Source organism: Lathamus discolor, chromosome 10, assembly GCF_037157495.1.
Source record: "Lathamus discolor isolate bLatDis1 chromosome 10, bLatDis1.hap1, whole genome shotgun sequence".
NCBI lineage: Eukaryota > Metazoa > Chordata > Aves > Psittaciformes > Psittacidae > Lathamus > Lathamus discolor.
The window spans coordinates 16,954,778-16,973,981 of record NC_088893.1 but is presented as its reverse complement, the minus strand read 5'-3'; the positions used below and the strand labels follow the sequence as shown (position 1 = coordinate 16,973,981).

At 46.7% G+C, this 19,204-nt stretch overlaps 1 protein-coding gene across 4 annotated transcripts in view; it reads right to left on the bottom strand.

The window, feature by feature from the left end:
* KLHL3 (kelch like family member 3) overlaps window positions 1-19,204 on the bottom strand; it is a 46,437-nt gene that overhangs the window by 18,141 nt on the left and 9,092 nt on the right. For 3 of the 4 annotated variants that reach the window (XM_065690789.1, XM_065690787.1, XM_065690788.1), the window contains exons 2-5: window positions 16,352-16,468; window positions 13,375-13,481; window positions 8,102-8,223; window positions 473-635 (exon numbers count right to left, since the gene is read on the bottom strand). In XM_065690789.1, coding sequence (XP_065546861.1) covers window positions 473-635; window positions 8,102-8,223; window positions 13,375-13,481; window positions 16,352-16,468 — 509 coding nt within the window. Of the gene's footprint in view, window positions 1-472; window positions 636-8,101; window positions 8,224-13,374; window positions 13,482-16,351; window positions 16,469-19,204 lie in introns of those variants that run through there. The other variant, XM_065690790.1, reaches the window with a different exon arrangement.

Genomic DNA, 19,204 nt, shown 5'->3' with positions numbered 1-19,204 from the left:
TAAGCGGCCATTGCTCCACAGATCAGAGGCTCAGACTATAGAGAAATTTTAGCTGAGTGTTCCAGCTTCCAGGTGGGATTTCACTCTGCTCAATGCCATTTACTCCTAGAATGCACAAATCCCCAGCACAGCCTACTTTTCTCACACGGAGGACACCAGCATGCCAACATTGTTGTTGAACAGGCAGCCAAAGAGCTTACTAGGAACATACTAGGGAACTATTCTGTGGGCTCGGATCCAGAGGATCAGTGGGTATTTTACCTCCTTAGGTGCTCCCATGCACCCAAACCACATTCCACAACTTGCAGCATCACAGAAAGCTACAAGTGTACAACCCAATAAAGAATTCCCTCCCCTGTTCTCATAGCAGAAGCATGAAGAAACCAACCAGGATGTGCTGATCCCGCTGCACCTACAAGCTGTTGTACCTAGAAGCAGGTTTAACTCAATAAACAGATGACCCTCCCCTCACCTGCGTAGGCATTCGCCTGCTGCAGCAGTTCAGTGCACGCGTGCACATCGGCAAAAGCTCGGATTCCAAGGCAGTTTGTGGGATGCAGCTGGGACTGAAGAAAATCACAGCAGTTTTTCCTGACATCCATCAATTGCAATAAGCTAGCAGCTGGCAACAAAACCTGCAGAGGCAAGAAAGGGGAATGAGAGCTAGCAACAAAGAAAGCTTGATTCACAGATTGCACAAATTAGATGCAATTCCCCGTCAGATGGGGACACATCTCTGTAGAGTACAAGGACGGTTAAAGTCTTAGCAGTATCCATATGCAGAAGATCCCCATCCAGGCTCTGAGAGATGGAAACAGCTACCCAGCTGGGCTAAAAGCAGAGCTCTTCTCACATCTTCTCCCCACAAGACCTCAAGGCAACTAAAGAGAGGACAAGATGCAAGCAACCATGGATGCACCTGAATTTCTGGCTTTGCTGCAAGCAGGTCCTGCACATAGATATTATAATATATATTTGATTCATTACCATCCCATCCAAAGCCCAGAGCAGCCCAGCACTTCTCAAAACCTTCAACTTTCTTATTTCCAACAAAACCATATTGGCTTGTGAGCAGGGTGCCCAAGCTGCTGTGTAAGAGAGGGAGTTCACAGAAGCTCAAGTAGGTTTTGGTGACAGCAAAGCTTTCAGGGGCCAACTATTCAAATCAACGGTCATCTTTTTCACTCACACTAAACACTGTGGACATTTGTGGTTCCTGACTGCATCTGAAAATGAGGCGCTGCTCTGTATCTACAAAACTGAGTGCCAAAAAGGCAGCCAGAAGTGCATCAGGAATGTGACATCTGCTGGAAAAAAAACACCTTTGAGGTCAGTGAGCAGGGCAGGAAGTAGAAAATAGAGTTGGTCGGGATGTTACAGCCTGTGACATCAGCTACTTCCTTTCTTATGTCGTACAGCAACTGCAGACGTGTCTTATCCCAGCTCTTCCATGGCTCTGGCTGCTTCACACATGTCCTTCCAACAGGGCATCTGTGCTCACCATCTGAGCACAGATATCCGGAAAATTATTCCTGACTCAAGTGTCTGTTAAACAAAACAAGCAGGTTACGAGCATTCACCTCCTGGGTTCTCCATGGCAGGGAAGGGAAAAAGAGATCCCCCTTCCGTGCCCCTGCTCACGTGCCCCACAGCACTGTTTCGCATCAAGGCAGGATGCTCACAACCTGCCCCAAGTCCTTCCTCAGCCCCTGACTCATTCCTGCTCCAGAGCAGCTCTACAGCATCTGCCTGCTGCCAAACAGCCACCCCAAGGGGCAGCAATAAAATCAGAAGAGAAATCAATTAATCTGGGAGCCTGTTTTGGCCAGAGCCGCTTGATGCCAAAGGGAGATTAGTGTGTGGGTTTGATCAAATCAAGATAGCAATGCTCTAGTAAGTCTTGAAACCTAGCTGTGAACCACTTTCTATCTACCTGAACCATCTCTTTATATCAGCAGAAAGGTGAGCACTTGAGCTGTATAAGGGCTGTGGGTGAAGAAATCAGACTCCCTGCAAACCATCTCTGGCCACATACCAGGCAGAGCTTCCCCCATGCAATCCCTGTCCATCCAGCGTGCATGCCTGCAAATCCAGGAGGCTGCTTACATCGAGTGTTTTGGGATATTGCCTCTAAACCAGGCAGCTGTGATGGTACTCACCACCATCACTAATACCCATGTGCTACAGCCCCTTGGACATCCTAGTACAGCTATTACAGCCTCATGCTGGCTTGAGAGAGCAGCGTAGAAGGAGCCTTACACCACTGCAGTTATTAGGAAAGGGTATTATCATATAGTACTTTTCAGAAGTAGGCTATATAAATGGCTCATTGAGAGATGAGTGGATCTTCTCTTTCTTACTTCCCAGCCGAACGTCTCAGCACTCCTCTTGTTTTTACCAGGGAAGGCGAAAAGCAAGCAAAGGATATCCGCTAGCACAAAGTCTGTTTCCTTTAGAAATAACAAGAGGAAATGCCCTGCCTAAACATGCAGCAGGACCAAACTGCAACGCCATGAATATCCCGGCAAGTTAATCACTTGGGTCTGGATTTGGCTCTTAACATTTGAACTCCAATGGCTGTTCATGATTTACAGCGAGCTGGCTTCTCTACCAGATCAGCATCTGCACCAAAACCCAATCAGCTTCTGAAACTATGCCAAAATTATCTGCTATTGCTACTGAGATTGACTTCTTTGCTAAATAAGTTATATCCAGAACATCATCTATGGGGGGTGCATATATATATATATCCCATAACCATCTAGTACACCCGGTGCACTCTCTCGCTCTGCAGACTGTACTAGTCTCAAGTTTGACACAACACTGGCTGTGCAAACAAATGCTTTCATGAACCTTTGATGTCTCTGAACTAGAAACATCTTTCACCCAAAAGTGCTCTGAGTTGCTATAAAGTTCATTCAATAGGCAGGGCATTCATGCTGGACTTCGAACTGGAGTTAGCTCCAGGTAACCTTAGCCAAAAGTTAACCTGCACCATTCCTCCTATGTGAAACTGGGAAAAGAGCATTCTTGCCATGGGAGCATCCCCAAGGCAGGGGATGTATTAAAGCTTAAACGCAGCTTTGAAAATCTAGTCAAATTGGAAGGCAAATCGAAAGTAGTGGCTGTAATGTCAGCAGCACATCCAGGGACACAGCTGGGACTGCACATCTGTCCAAACAGGGCCACAGCTCCCAAGCACCTTCCCAAGGGAATCTGTGACCAGGGAAACAAGCACATTTTGTGTTTGCAGGGCAGGTTAAATACCCAGTTTTAAATGAACAGCTCTAAACTGCACAAGCAGCAGAGAGAGAACAACACATTACTGTGGTGTGGCTTTTCAGTGCAAGGAAGGCAACTGGGCTGTATCACTCCCCAGCTGCTACCAGGCAGTGCAGAGGGTAAACAACAATGCTGCTTCTTAATTGCTCCACCTGGGGTGAAACAGCCCAGGCAGAGGCATGGGGATCAGGGACAAAACCTCCCCAGGAGCAGGCATGAGAAGGACAAGGGATACAGGTGTGAGAGAGAAAACAGGGGAGCCACTGGCAACTTCCTCCTGATCTGCCTTCTCCATCTTCACTGCACAGACGAGACAGACCATCCCTTGGTTAAACAATGGGATAAAACTGTGGAGACACGTCCCTCAGGCACAGCACAATCCTCTGGTGCCACATCCACAAGTTTCTCCTCATCTTTCTCTTAGGCCAACCCAATTTAAAAGACTTTCCACAGGTCTAGGACAGCCCAATCCAACTGCTGTAACACCTCGGAGAAGTCAGTGCTGCTGTTGACCAGAGCTCTCCAGCAGTCCAGGAGGATGATGCATGGCAAAGAGCTTTTGCTCCAGGGAGGACAATTTACTGCACCTCCTATAGCTGAGCTGGAAGGCACTCTATCTCATCCTGGGCTTGCACCTACTATAGTTGCAGTTTTTGGAGTGAACTGACCCACTTATCCACTTTATCATCCAAACTCCATCTGCCACAGACACTCTCCTTCCTTGTTGTGAAGTCCCAAGTCCCTAGGGAAAGCTGAGGTGCAGAAGCACACATGTGAAAAGGAAATGCTACAGCTTCTAGCAAAGCTTTTTCCTCCTTTCTCAAGCCATTTTTCATCACAATTACTATATCTGCAGAGCTGACAGTTTCAATATCTATTTCCTCCAGACAGCTGATTTCAGATTTCATTCTGTCTATATAAGCCATGTCTCCAGTTGTGGTAATACATGAGGACACATCACACACATGGCATGCTGCACCTCACTCCTAAGCATTTCACTGTGGAATCAGGTTAATCGGGCCTTTTCCCAGGGAATCATTAGAACCCCAGTGGCAGTGGCTTTCTTAACTGGGAAGGTAATTCTCAGGCTGCCTGCAGGTAATTAAGGGCCATCAGTAAGGACCTATGGGGCACCCTGAGTGCCTTCACAGGACAAGAGGGCTCCCCACAGACCTCCCCTTCACTCACTACTCACCTTGCTGGCAGGTTTGATAGGAGCATTGGAAAGCAAGGAGCAATACAGCCAATTCAGCTGCAAAATCAAGACCTAACTGAAAAGTTCAAGGGACAAGTATGTGACAAGAGCCAGCTACTCCATACAGGTAGGGAGCAGGAGCACGTATGACGTGTGCATACAGTTTCCACCAAAGCCAACCAGGGCTGCACAGGAGCATCTGTGAACTTCCCCAAGTCTCTCTCCAGTTTTCCTCACTGCACAACTGACTTCCAAATAAATTCATCCAGCTCCACCTTCAAATGAATGACATCTCTTTTGTCACCCATCTGAATCTTTACAACCAGCCTTGATGCGAGGTGCAATGGAAGAGGAGCAACAGCAGGCAGCAGGGAAAGAAATCCCAGGAAGAGTTTTTCTGAGGCTACACCATGACTGCAATGGAAGACAGAAGTCCTTCCTCTGCTCCACACCTTCCAAACACGTGGGAAGTTAAATCCCAAATGTGTGTTCAGAGGCAAAACACTGCTTGGCACAGAAGCTTCTGTATCACTCATCATCCCTCAGCCCTCCTACTACTGCAATCTATACTGCCTTGAAATCCCACTCTAAAAATGAGGTTCCAATGCATAAAAAGCAGGATTTTCACCCACATACCCCTAATGGGGTTAGAAGAGGGCATCTGCTGCCATGTGGGCTCAGTGCTCTCCTTCAAGGAGCCAAGGTGGACTGAAAATCCCCCTTTACATTCACACGTGGGGCATCCTGTTGAGGAGGAATTGCATGAAGCCCTCCAGTAATTCACTACCCAGACGATGACTGGAACTGACTGGACAGCTTGGCCCCTTGTACACTCATCCTTCCTTACTTAAAAACAAAAAGCACACTTTGTGCAACGGAATTACAATCAGCTACAAAAATACATGCTTAGAGAAAGAGTCTCACTTCCTGAGCACCGTTTCAGGCTTATAAAAGCAAAAAAAAACCAAAACCCTAGGTTTCTATTAGAAAAGAAACATCAAAAATACTGTAAAAAGGCTTCTTGTGCAGTGCTGGGCGCTGCTCAGGCACTGGAGCACGCCTGGGAACACTCATTGCTGCACTCCATGTTCCTTCACTGCTCATCTTTCTCTCATTTCAATTCTGCTCTCGTTCTGGTTTGCTCCCTTGACAAGATACTGTCTTTTATGCATTCACATGTCTGGGTAGCTAGGCTGCATCTGTTCAGCTAATGCCATTTAGCAATCTTTTTTCTTGTAGTTTCTACAATGAAATTACCTGGCACCTACATCCAGAAACTGATTCTTCCAGCTGCTGAGGAAGCCCGAAGAGTCCCTTTAAAAATGCGCCCTTGCCCTGCTAGAAATCAATGTGCATGACACGGCAATAGCAGATCTCAAGAGATACCTGCTCAGAAAACAAAGTCTCGCCATGCTCAAGCACTGCTGAAGCAATGCAGACAGGCACTACAGAGGCATCTTTCTAGCATGGAATTCTGTTCAGAGATAAAACACCCAGAGACAGGATGGAAATTTCTCTTTAAACTATTGGTTTCATCACCAAAAGTATATTAAATTCCATCAAACATTTGCAGCATGGACATTTTTAACACTTCATAAAATTTAAACTAGTCAGTTAATCTTGCATGAGATCAGCTTCATCTCTTAGCTCCCGCGGATTAATTTACCTCTAGCCTAAAGAGTTACTCACAGAGTAGTCTTTTAAATAGATTCTGCAGTAAAAGAACCTACTTTACTATATTGGGCAAAAAATGTTATGCCCAAACCTTAGTATCCACCAAACTCACATTGTTTTATCTTACTGTCTGAGAGATGAAAGCCAGAATATAGACAGGGCCCTTACTTTAACTCTTTGTAGTCCCTAAGAAACAGAAGGCAGGCTTTGGTTAGGTTTTACTAAGATAGATAGCTTTCCAGTTGCTCAGCAAAGGCAACATCTGGATTGCTTCACAGACCTTCTGGGCAGAGCGATGCTGCCAGCACAGAGCAGGACTGGGCTCTGCAGCCTGCTCCAGCTCACACAGCACTGCTTATACCAGGTAAAGCTGCACTCAAGCACTGAAATGCTCCCATGGGAAAGCAGCCAGAGCACGTGTAGTCACTTCAAGTGAGCTTCATTCAGCAAACCAACTGGGGCCAGCTCAGCAGATGGCACATCCCACGTGCTGCGTGGGTGCTCCTGGGCCACCTAACAACCAGCAGCATGGAAGGAAGCATACGTTTCAGAAAGCACATGGATATAGTCTGCACGTTTCCCACAGAAAAATAGACCAGCTTCAGAGTGTGTAAATGACATTTTTCCTCCAGTAATGGAAGATCCCAGAGGTCCAAGGAACTCTATCCCAGCTTTCCATTAAAGTAATGTACCTCAGCTCCTGATGACCCTGGCTATACACTGTAATTAAGCATGAGCTACACAGCAAAAAGCTAGTCCAAGCAACCCACACAGTTGTGTATGAACCTCAGCTTCTTTGATGTAATGGCATTCTGAAAGTCTCCTTGCTGCTCATCCTCAGCCTCATCATAGAGCAGAGTCTACAGTTCTTCCAATGTAACAACTGTCAGGTTAAGAGTGTGCCAGAAAGTCAAGTTTGTAAAACTGGAGGGTGGAAGGGGCAAGAAAAGCACCAATGGACTTAGGTCATGAAAGATGGCCCAGGGCTTAGGCTGCAGAGTGGACATAGCTCAGGGTTTTGTCCAAGTTCTGCAGGAGGAGCAACAGATCAGCAAGAACCTGAACCCTCCCTGAAGGACTAGAGCAGAAGAGCATGTCCCATCCACAGCAACAACCTCATTTCAAGCAGAGCCAGTCTAATTTTGCCATGTTAATTAGGTCAACAGAATGCAGTATTGTTCATCTCTCCAGCATCACTGACACTGACCAACATTCAAGTCACAGAGATCCAAACTGCCACTTGCAAACAGAAAAGAAGACCAACCAAAAAGCACATCCCCACACGAGCACCCAGCATCTCTTCCAGAAATGAGTGCCTAAGTACACAGCCGTTTTCTTACCACAAACACAAGCAGAGTCAAAGAAAAAGCTTTACCAGCAGCCACAGCCATGTGATGCAGCAAAACACTCTTTTCCTGAGCATCCCACTTTATCTGTAGGCTGCCTTTCAATTACTCTTTCCACTTCTGGACAAATATTTACCTCAAAGAAATTCAAGACTGAGTACACACACATACACCAAAGAAAAAAGGAAGAATGCCTCATCTCAACAGTGTGTTTGACTCAAAGCTCTGCCAAACAACTCAAACTACCCAGAAGGATTTAAAAACTAACGGCCAGACTCCTCTACCATGACCTTAAAACAGCATTTGACTCACTGCTTGTTTGAGTGTGTTCTGACCTTCGACAGACTGACCCACAAGTCAGCACAGCTTCTTGGAAGGCAAATGCCTGCTCTTGTTATAAAAGCTCAATACAAAAGCTAAATGCAACATGACTTAAGCACGGGAAAGCAGCAAAGTGCCTCAAGACTAAATAGAGACTTGAAGTAGCTGTTTTCAAACTCAACCTGCTACTTTCTACAGCTGAAGAGATCACTCACCCCCGAAAGGATCTGTGCCTTTGAGTTTCAAGCTTTACACCTGGGTCTCCATGCTGAACCAGACCTACCTGCACGTTCTCCTCCGTGACCTCAATCTCGGCAGTGTAGATGTAATCAATGAGCTTCCGCAGGGTCTGCCCATCAACGTCTTTTATCTCAATCTTCTTGGCTTTACTTTCAGACATGTCTCCTGAAATTCATTGCAAAAGGACAGTTACAGCTTGTTTTGCGGGACCTCTATGCAGAACCATGCTCCCCATACATCCAGCACATTGTCCTAGTATCTGACTAAAAGACGGTGCTGGCACTACCTACGACCATCACAGGACAGCCAGTGAGATTCCCAGAAGCTCCCTAATGCCACCTAAAAAGCACCTCAACATTTGAAGACACTAGTGTAAAATAAGCCAATAAATGCAATGAGCTCTATTTCTTGCCAGAAAAAAACCTGCCATGGCTCACCTGCATTCAAACACACATAGGGGCTAAAAAACCCTCAGTATGACCATGACCCTCAACCATGTCTCAGCACAGACACAAAGAGAGTGTGGACAAGTCTTAGGAAGGCTTTTAATACACACATATATATATATATATTTATATATAATTAATATATGTAGATGGGTAGATAAGATGGGTAGATAAGTAAGCTGCAGCAGCTAAATTAGGATGCTTTGAGGTATACCCTACAATAAAAGCAAGGCAACATTACCCTCTTTCTTCAGAAAGAGCACCAAGCACACATAGCAGTTACACCCAGTGCACTGCAAGCTCCTCTCCTAATCTACCCTTCTGTAACCTGTCCACACAGTTACACCCCACACAAAGCATCTCTGCAGGAAGCTGTATTTCTCACCTCTCGCCTTCCCAACCTTGCACCTCAGAGGCAAAGCAGCCTTTGGAGCCAAACTGCACCACTCTTCCAAATATATAACTTAACATATGTAACTAGCACAGAACTAAAGCAATAATTTCCCCTATACAAGTAAAACCCATATCTGTGTAAAAGCCTCTGCATGAACCCGTGCTTTATGCACACCTTCCCCATTGCTGTTACGGCCAATGTGCAGTGCAGGCACCATACACACATACCCCATGCGTCACAAGAGCATGTCACAGGAACAAACTGTGTGGAGGAGGAGAAGGAGCTCACCAGGGCCCCTCCAGCATCCACGCACACAGTGACCTCACCCAGGTTTTAATCACCGAGATCCTGAGGAACCACAGAAAAGAAAGAACCAACTCCCAAGCAGAAAGAAATGGGTAAGTGAAAGAACAAAGCTAAACAAAGGAGAGCACGAAGCAATGTCAACTCTTAACCCTGGGCATGAATAATCACTACTCTAAGAAACCTGGTGACTCACTGCTGCTGTGGGATTAAGAGGAAAAGTAGTTCCTGCAACCGATGGGAGAGGTAATTACAGCCTACATCTCAGCACAGTGTGTGACAAGACGTGGCCAGGGCACATTAAGTGCACAGCAGTCAGATGCTAAAAGGGGTCCAAGCTTGAGCAAAATCTGGATCCTGGAAACTGACCTTTGCAGGCTTCACTTATGCCAGTAAGGAGGTAAATAACAGGAGTGGGGTCAAGAGCATAAGTATTAGCAGAGCCAACAATGTCCCAAGGGAAATGTTGACTGAAATAATATTTGCCCCAAATTCAATTTTTAAAATTAAATAGTAAAAAGTTATCCAGAGAAGTTCACGAATACCAATGCACAAGTACAAAGGGATGAGTGACCTACATCTGGGAGGCCTTCAAAGCAGGTAGGACTCTAGTTGATAAAATGTCATCGCCTTCACTCCCTTCCTCCCTCCCAGAAAAACCCCAAACATCTCCAGAGATGAGAGGGGGCTTCTGAGAACAGGCCAGTCCCCATCAGCCCCCATGGAGCTGGAGGTGCCTGTGGAGCACCCACCTTGGGACACATGGAGCAGTTGGAGCCCTGTCACCAGGACCTCCGGGCCAAGGGCAGGCTTAGAGCATGCAGAGACCAACACAGAAACAGCCTGAAGGGACCGATCCGATAACATCATCTGTCTTTGCAGTGTTCATGTGATACAGGCAACAAAAATAAAGGCTGTGTGGGCTCCCACACCCACCAGCAAGCTGCTGGCCCTGCATGCTAACAGCCTCCTCTGCTCTGGTAATAGCCCTGCACACCATGAGGAAAGGCAGTCTCGTGTGCTGGGCTTCATGGCTGGATGGGATCCAGCCCTCCCAGCCACACTGGTGTGATCAAGTGCCTGCCACTTGCCCGAGGGAGCTGTTCTGGGCATGTCTGTAATGCTGTGGAGTAAGGAAGAACCTGAAGACAGAAGTGAACCAAGGTAGGGTTGGTGCACAACAGGAGCAGACAATAAGCTGACACTTCTCCAGACACAGACCCAAGGCAAATGCAGTCTCTGAAGCATGGCTGAGGGCAGCAAAATGGTGGGTCCATTTGGGCATCTTATCCTACACCCCTTCAGAAAAAAGCACCCCACTTTAAAGCTCACAAAACCCACCCTGCAGGATAACTCACCTCAAGACTCAAGCTTTACCTGACACCTTAATTACAGAGTAATTCAAGGCACTAGCACCATCTCATACATAAGGGCTGCCCTGCACCAGGCACTGCAAAGACCCCGACCCTGCACTGCTGCAGTCAGGCAGACACGAGGAGCAGGGTAGGAGGGAGCAAAGGCAGGTAAACAGGCAGAGTGGCTCCAAACAGACCCCGTTTAGGGGATAGACTCTGCAGACACCAGCCCCTCATGAAGACAAGCCCTTCAATGCATCACCCTCAACACCCTGCAGTGCTTTTCTCCATTCCCCTCTGCTCATGAGGGCAGGGAGAGCGCAGAGCTCTCCTGCGTTGTCACAAGATAAACCACAGTCAAAACCACAGCAGCCCGCAGTGCCTTGTTTACCCTGCACAGCAGCCTGCCCTGCCTCCTATGGACTGTGCTCCAGAGAGGCTTCCCTTTCCTACAGCTTTTGTTGTTCCCTAAGTCAGAGATATGCTGGAGGAGCACACAAGCGCACTGGATAACAAAACCACAAGCTCTCATGCATGGCACGAGCGCTCTGAAGCAGCACACAAGACCTACAAGGAAGGTTTCTGCTTCCCCCTTAAGAACTGCTGAAGCTCCCTTGGGTATCTCACAGGAGCAGTCCTGGCAGCACCCCTGAAATGTGTGGTCCTTTCTGAAACGACTGGGTTTTCTTCTAATGGACAGAAATTACTGCCCCAAATCGTCCCCAGAGAATGGTGCCAATGAGGAGCTGCCACCATCCAAAATGCTCTTAGAAAGCTTGTGTGGGAAGGGACACTCAAGGAGGAAGTGCTGGGTGCTATCTCTCCTTCAGCAGTCTAAGATACAAATGGAATATGTGCCTGCTTATCAGACTTTCCAAAGCTATTTCAAAGTGGACTAGCTAACCAAAGGACACTAGATAGTTTAGGAAAGACCCCCAAGGTTATGAGTCTCAAGTCAGGCCCAACTTACAAGGACAGGGCACACAGAGCAAGTATCAGGCAAAGAGGGATGAGTTAAAGGTCTCTGTTTCTCACTGTTCACAGCTTTACACTGATCACTCACTACAACGCAGCTGTTTGCATTGCCAGGGGACCCCCCAGCTCCATATGCCCCCACAAACTGGCTCCTCTGATGCGGACAGAGCAGCAGCTCCTGCCCATACTCCAAACACTCATGTGGTGCGGGCTGCCCCAAGCCATTGTTTTGCTTGGCTGATGTGCGGAAACAACCCCCAAACAACCAAGCCCTGACAACCAACCACTGCTCAAGCTGACTTTGTAACGTCCCCCTCCAGAGAGTGAACCGCCACACAAGTGGAAGAACATCATGCATTCTGTCTTTGCAACAGAGAGATTCACACCTTAGAAACCTGGGACCAGCCCAAAAGCAAAGGGAGAACTGGTCTTTGTGTGACCCACCGCCCCAGGGACCGGCTGTCTCCCAGCCCAGGGCTGCTGCAGAGCCAGCCACATGACAGCGGTTAGCTGATTACTGTTTAACTCACAGCGTGAGGGAATACACGGCCCGGAGAATTCCTGCACGGAAACATGAGCAGCCCCACACCACCACCTTCCCAATAGGGTGACCTCTAAGGAGCAGAGGGGTTTGACAATCATTTTTCTTTCCTAAACTTCTCATCAGAAAGGAGCATCACAAGCACTCGCAGGTCTTCCTCAAGGTGCCCTGCACCGACAGTCACCTCTGAGCATCATTTGCTTTAAGGGACCTTAAAGCTCATCCAGTTCCAATCCCTGCCAATCCAATCCAATCACTAGAGCAGGTTGCTCCAAGGCCCTGTCCAACCTGGCCTTGAACACTGCCAGGGATGGGGCAGCCACAACTTCTCTGGGCACTCTGTGCCAGTGCCTCAGCACCCAAAACACTGTGCTCTGCATCCAGCAAAGCAAATAAACCAAGGTCTAATCACAAGGCTTTTAAAAAGGAAGAAGCAACTCCCAGACCGCAGGCAAAGGGACATGAAACAGCGACAAAACTCAAACCCCAAGGTAACAACCATCCCATGGAGTGTACAAGCATTTATTTGTATTTGGTTAAGTCAGCTTCTGGAAGGGAGTGCAACGAAAAGGAAGGATGCTATAATGCTAGAATGATTTAAATAAGCTGGTCCCTGCCCTGCTTTGGGACTAGCATGGCTTTTCTCACTGCCTCATCTGGGCACTGCCTCCAAAGTAACCTGCTATAGGGATCAGGCGATCAGAACAAGAATTTTGTCCTCTTCTTCCCTTCACACTGAAGTTGCGCTACCAAAATACATTAGGCTGCCAAAACACACTGGGATCCAGAGAACAACGGTGTTATTTCAGGCAACAGCAAACAGTGCCATGGGAGATTAAACATCTGCGACTGCAAATCAGCATCAGCAGGGCTGAGCCTTCAAACTGCAGCTCCTGTGCCAGCTACTCCTTTGATGTGCACCACGAGCATTTAGGGCACTGCACACGTGCTTGATGTTAATGCTGTGTTTTCATGACCCAAGGTCTTGTTAAGGAGGGAAAAACCAACCCAAAAAGAAGTGGGCCAAACCTCACAGTAACCTTCCTGTGACTCACATGCTACCTACTCACCCCACACCCATACACCATGCCTCAAGGAATTAGTGAAGGATGACCGGCATCACCCAGCGAGTGCAGCAAACTGCAGACCTAACCATATACTACTTCTTCCTTAAGAAAACCCTTTCCCTGCAGGCCATGCCTACTGCTCGTGCTCAGCTCCTGTCAGAGACACAGCCAGAAGCCCCTGGGTTTGCAATGGCCCATTAAACCCGAGTACAGTGTGTGGTGTCAAGAAGAGTACCTGTAAACATCGCACAGAAGTAAGGGCTGCAGGCCGCAAGCACCACGCGGTGCGCTTCCATCTCCACGGTTTCAGCCACAATCACCACATCACACAGGAGCCGTTTGCTGGAAGAACACCAGGAAAGACAAAGGTCATCTCAGAACTGCTGGTCAGGCAGAAAGCTACATCAGTGCAGCCCGAAAAAGCAAGCAGAAGACCTGCTGTTACAGACAAGGCACCTGAGCTTCTGCCAAATCCCAGTAGAAGGTCCTCTAATCCTTCAGCTACCAGCTCTTATCAGTGTCTGCACACAAAGCAAAGCCTGAATACTTCAGTGCTGCAGCCCTGCCTGTGGTTCTGCTTTTCCCAGAACAAAATAAATCTATCTGGAAGCCAAACTATATATGCTGCCCAAAGAATGGATGGGGAAGGGGCTCCTTCCACCCCTCAAACAAGTACAGCTTGGAGAAGACACAGAAAAGCCTAACAGTTTGGGGCACTACCTGAAGTCATGCTCTACTAGATCTATAAGACACGAAACATCCATGCAAGTGCTTTCATCTTTCCACAGGGGAAAGATAGAGTGGAAAAACTGAGTTATTTCTGTACTTCCTTACATGTTTGTCCCTGAAGAACATGACCACCAAAACATCTCCTGGCACCGGCCATTGCAGAGGCTGCCTCAGTGAGCAGATGTCAATCACTGGTGTTTATCCATGGGCCTGAGGACTTGGTTTACCACATGAATTAGTCTGGGATTAAAGAGTCACTGGGATAAAGAACTGGTTTCCAAACAGAAACCAAAAAAGTTCTGAGCTCCCTCAGTGACTCCTTGTGCAGCTTTGGAAAAGTCACTTCATTAACTACTGACCTTTTCTGTTACCCCACGTATGTCCTTTGAGGATTCATTAGTTAATGTTTGCACAGGGCTCTGGAGATGCTGACAGCTCAAAGTGCTCAGCCTCCCAGTAAGTTGGTTTAAGATGTGTGAGCATACAAATGCAAAATGAGGGTGCTCTTTTCAAATGTCAAGCCTGAAAAAGGAGCAGGGTCTGTGAATCTAGATGTTTCCTTCTCTTCAGAAATGCTTATCCCCACACTGCACTTTGTCTTTAAGAAACTGCCTATCAAATAAACACAGAGCTTCTAATGGACTTGGTATGTTTCCTCTTCTCCATATACTGGAATACATGAATAAAACATCTGTGAAATGGAGGGTTATAGTTGAAAAACAGGAAGAAAGTAGGAACTGGCAGTCTGTGCTCTACATTCACCCCAGTTTGGAAGGGGTCATGACAATGAGGGGAGCCCTTTAACAACCTCTTAATGGAGGCTTCCTCATTTCCTTCAGCTTATGCAAACAGTGCTCTGCCCAATTCCTCTTTGGACTACAGTTATCTAAAGCACCACTCACGAAATTAATTTCATCTACATTTGAAAGCTAAAAATTTCAAGTAAGCAACATAAGTTGCACATGGGGACATGGTTTAAGTGGTGGATTTGGCAGTGCTGGGTTAACAGTTGGACTCAACCATCCTAAAGGTCTTTTCCGACCTATGCAGTTCTATGATACTATATAGCAAAGAGATTAAAGGCTTAGCAAGGTTTTCCTCGACCCTCTGTATGAGATTTCTGCATGCATGTGAATCGAAGCACTATTATTCAAGGTAGCTGTTAACACTGTTGGCAGCTTAACAGATCACGACCTCAACACACATACAATAGACATGTTTTACCACTGCTGTATTGCACAAGATCACTACAGGCACTAGGAAATGTTGTCCATCTCCAGCTATTCCCACTACGCTTCCATTAACAAAGGAATAAGAGTAGCACAACAGATTCCTGAATATAGCTGCACAAACCTCTATTTTCAGATCCTTTGCTTTTAGGACAAAGAAAGGACTAGAAGGATGCTAATTCAACAAGAAATGCCATACTCCACTCCATGTAATTGGAAGGATATTTCCATTTTCTGTTCCTATGCAACTGAGAATCACTGTCAGGTATCTGCGGAAAGAGACATTCCTAAGCCTTCTCCACACCAGAGATCATATATATGGGGAAACAATCCACAGAAGAGAGGTGGTTCTTACAGCTCGAATACTTTGAGCATGCAGGGAGAGTAAAGGGTGTTATCTGCTTTCATCATACCATCTGGATCGTGAGGGAGCACATACACCCATGTGTACGACACGTACTTCCCACAGGAACTTGTGTTTTTAAGTCTCTATTTGAATGGTAAAGGACTCAAATGAACTAGTCTGAGAAATGCCCACTGAACTTCTAGGTGGTGCATGGGATAACAACAGCCAAGACACAGCTAAGGTTTAACCAATGCCACCAACCACACTGCTGATGTGGTAACAGTGGATCTTGAAGACTGTTTGCTGATGCTCTTCAGCTCCATCTCCCTGTGCCCATGTAGCTGTGCAGAGACCAAAGGTGCTCTCTTTTAACCAGTATCAGGGGTTTTCAATCTGCAGGTAAGAGCTGACATTCCTCCTGACTTGTTTCCTTTTTTACACCCCCTCTTTTGGAGCGCTGAGCCCAGACTGAGTGATGCTGCCAGTTAAAGAGAGTAAGAACATTCATAATCTTTGGTCTGTAATTACGCGGAGGTGTCTTAATGTTTGTAATGTTCTATTATTGGTTTTCAGACCATTAGCTAAGAACATCCTTTACAGCTGAATTTGCTGTAAGTAATGAAAAAGACTAAATGAATTGTCATCTGCAAATGAAAGCTATTGCTCAGCTAATGTTTTTGAGCCATAGCCGGCTTCCTTCTGCTGATAGAGAGGTCTGAGATTGGGAAGAACAACCCACCACTGTATTTTAGCTATCTCTTCCTACTTGTTGATTAATTGCCTACATGCAACCATTAGTGACAAAGATGGCACAGAACAGTTGCTTTTAAGTCTCCCAGGAGCCTTTCTGTCCCAATCAACACATTTCTGCTAATCCAAAGAGGGTGTCCATTAAGTCAAAAGTGTACCTTCGCAATTCATTCATGACCTTGAACGCTTTTCTCATGTGAGAGGGGTTGACTGTCACTGTGCACTGGTCCTTTTCATCTTCAGCTGTCTCGGAGGATCGGGAACTCTGCTTAATGCTGAAAACATGGACAAAAAAAGGAGCAGAAAGTTTGATTCAGTGACACTTAAAATGAAAGAAGTATCATAAAACTGCAGCACAGGGTATTATACACGAAGTTCCTTGGATGTTTGTTAGTCAGCTCAGGTTCACCATATGAAGAGCATCACAGAACACAGCTCCTTCTGTATGGATGTCGAAAGCCAACCCAGCCCACATTTCAGTCAGCAGGGAAGAAAAGGAGAAAGTGCCAAACACTTGAGGACAAAGCCCAGCCTCACAGGCTTCAGGCCAGGAAAGCAGTATAAGTTGAAATTCAAGCCAGGACATAATTGCCTCACTGAATAGAAAGAGACTTCAGTACTGGGAACTACCAGGGTACCACGGATACTTTAACATCCATACAGAGAAAGAGAAGTTTAGTCTTTAAGGTCCCATCTGAAAAATGCCAGCACACAATACATGACTTGTATCATCTTCTATAGAGGCAAGTAGAAAAGGACCATTAAAACTCCCTGCACAGCTTCCCAAGCATTACAGAGCCACATCCCATTTCCATTTTAGAAATAGGTCTGTTTAGTGCCACTAAAATGTATAGAAGGAATCATTAAACCAGACCTCCCTACCAGAACCACCAGTTATATAGGTAATGTCAAACCAGAGGCACCCAGTTATGCGCTGTGCTTAACCAGGCCAACAGGTGCCTAAGGCACATACGTGTCCTCATTGCTTTGTTGGGAGCACTGGCTCTTTATATGGAATTGACATCGGGTCAATATCTCTACCTCCCTGATCTAAGTGTGAGAAATCGCTCAGAGCTAAAGGTCTCTGCCTATGAAAACAACAGCATTTAGAGCCAGGTCCCTGCTCTGCTTGCACCCACAGCTCACCCCTCCAACCTGCCAGCAGGCAAACGCAAACAAGGCAAGCCAAGCAAGGCTGTCCATCTCAAAAGCAGACCCCAGGCAAAGGCAGACCTCAGGAGGTAACCCCCAACACCACCATGCACCTGACTAGAGACCTTATTGGGAGTTTTCTTTCCAATACAGTCCCCCTCAGCTTCACATCTGTCCCTTCTGCCCTACCACCTTTTTGGCTAGGCTTGTATCACAATAAAAAAAAAGCCTGAATCAGGTTAAACCAACAGCCTGGGCAGCCCAGCACCATGGTTCTACCAGTCACCAGAAGATGATGTCTGAAGAAGGGTTCAAAGCCAGAGAGGTGTGGAAGAATCTTCCCCCAGAACAGCCTTCCAGCCTCTATGCATGCACACGTATATCTATCCATTTTTCCTTTGAAAAACACACAATTATTCACAATTTACACCTTAACAGGGTGTGAAGCCCTTGCTGAACACTAGACCCCATTACCAGCACCGTGTCCCTTGAGACCACACAAAGCTCTTTGCCCCCAGCTGTCTTCAGTGGGTTGCACTGCCCTTCTCCTTAGAAGCAAGCCACTGAATAGCAGCAAAGCTGCACGCAGCTTGAATACACGCCTGCAGACTGAGCGGCCTCCAGCTTTGTGCCCGACACAAAGGTTAATGCCAACCACCAGCCAAGTCCAATTCTTTCACTTTGCTGAGCAAGTGAAGTATTTTCAGTGGTAAGTGAAGCCGCAAGGCTGAGCACAGCATCACTCAGCACATGTCCTGGTGCGGGAGACAACTTCCCAGGCTCTGTTATAATCGTCATCCAATTAGTGTAGCATGGCTGGATTGAAAGGGAAAAAACCTCAGGAAGAAGAGTACCTTGTGTTAAATGTTCAGTATTCAAGGGACTGCACCAGGCAACGACACAACCAGCCCTTCTATCACTGAGGAAAGCCGAACTCATTCTGTGTCGCATGTATGGCTAGCAGCATTGACATGCACAGAGCAGCAGCAGCAGCGAGAGCGTCTCCTTGCTCCAGGGACACCCCAAATCCAGGTACACCTCAGTGTTGGATCTATCAAAAGCCCTGGTTGAAATCTCAGACCAAGTGAAGTTTGACCACGGTGTTAAACACCCCAGTGTATATCCTTACGGCATACCGGAGCCAAGGGGTGAAAGATGAAGCTGTGGAAGCACAAGTGACTTCATTGAGCTTTCAGTCTCCAAAGCCAAAGCACGCACAGGAAGCAAACAAAACAACCAAAACAGAAAGAAAATGCAAAATAGGAAAGTGAAAGCGAAAGGCAGCAGCAAGGACAGCTCTACCCATCATTGCAGGTAGTACAGCCCCTCCGCCATCAAACGCTGCTGCAGGCACGGTCAAAGACAGACCTACAGGATCCATAATCAAATGATGCACACACAGATCACAGGGATTCCTTAATAGTGGAAAGCACACCGCTGAGATTTATGTATTTGTTAGCACTCCAGTGCCACGGACCAACGATTAGGTTCAAACTTTACCACCAGCAAAAGATGCAATTCAAAGGACATGGTAAGTTTCAGTGAACACCAAAGTAGATGTCAGATCAACAAGCCTTCATAAAGCCTCCACTCCACCAACATCTGTCCAGTTTACACCAATGTTTGTGTGTTTTAAAAGCGAAAACCTTGTTTCAGAATTCCTGAGAAAGATCAAACAGTTCTTCCTAAAAAGCCTCCTGCCAGAGACAGGCTCAGCTCTGTCAGCAGGGTGGATTCCCCACTCTGCCACAGGCTCACCATAAGAAAATACTGCGGATTGTCTGGTTAAGAACTTCGTTCAGAAAACCCCAAGTTATGCTATTTAGAGGTTTTTTTCCATATGACTCATAAAAAACACA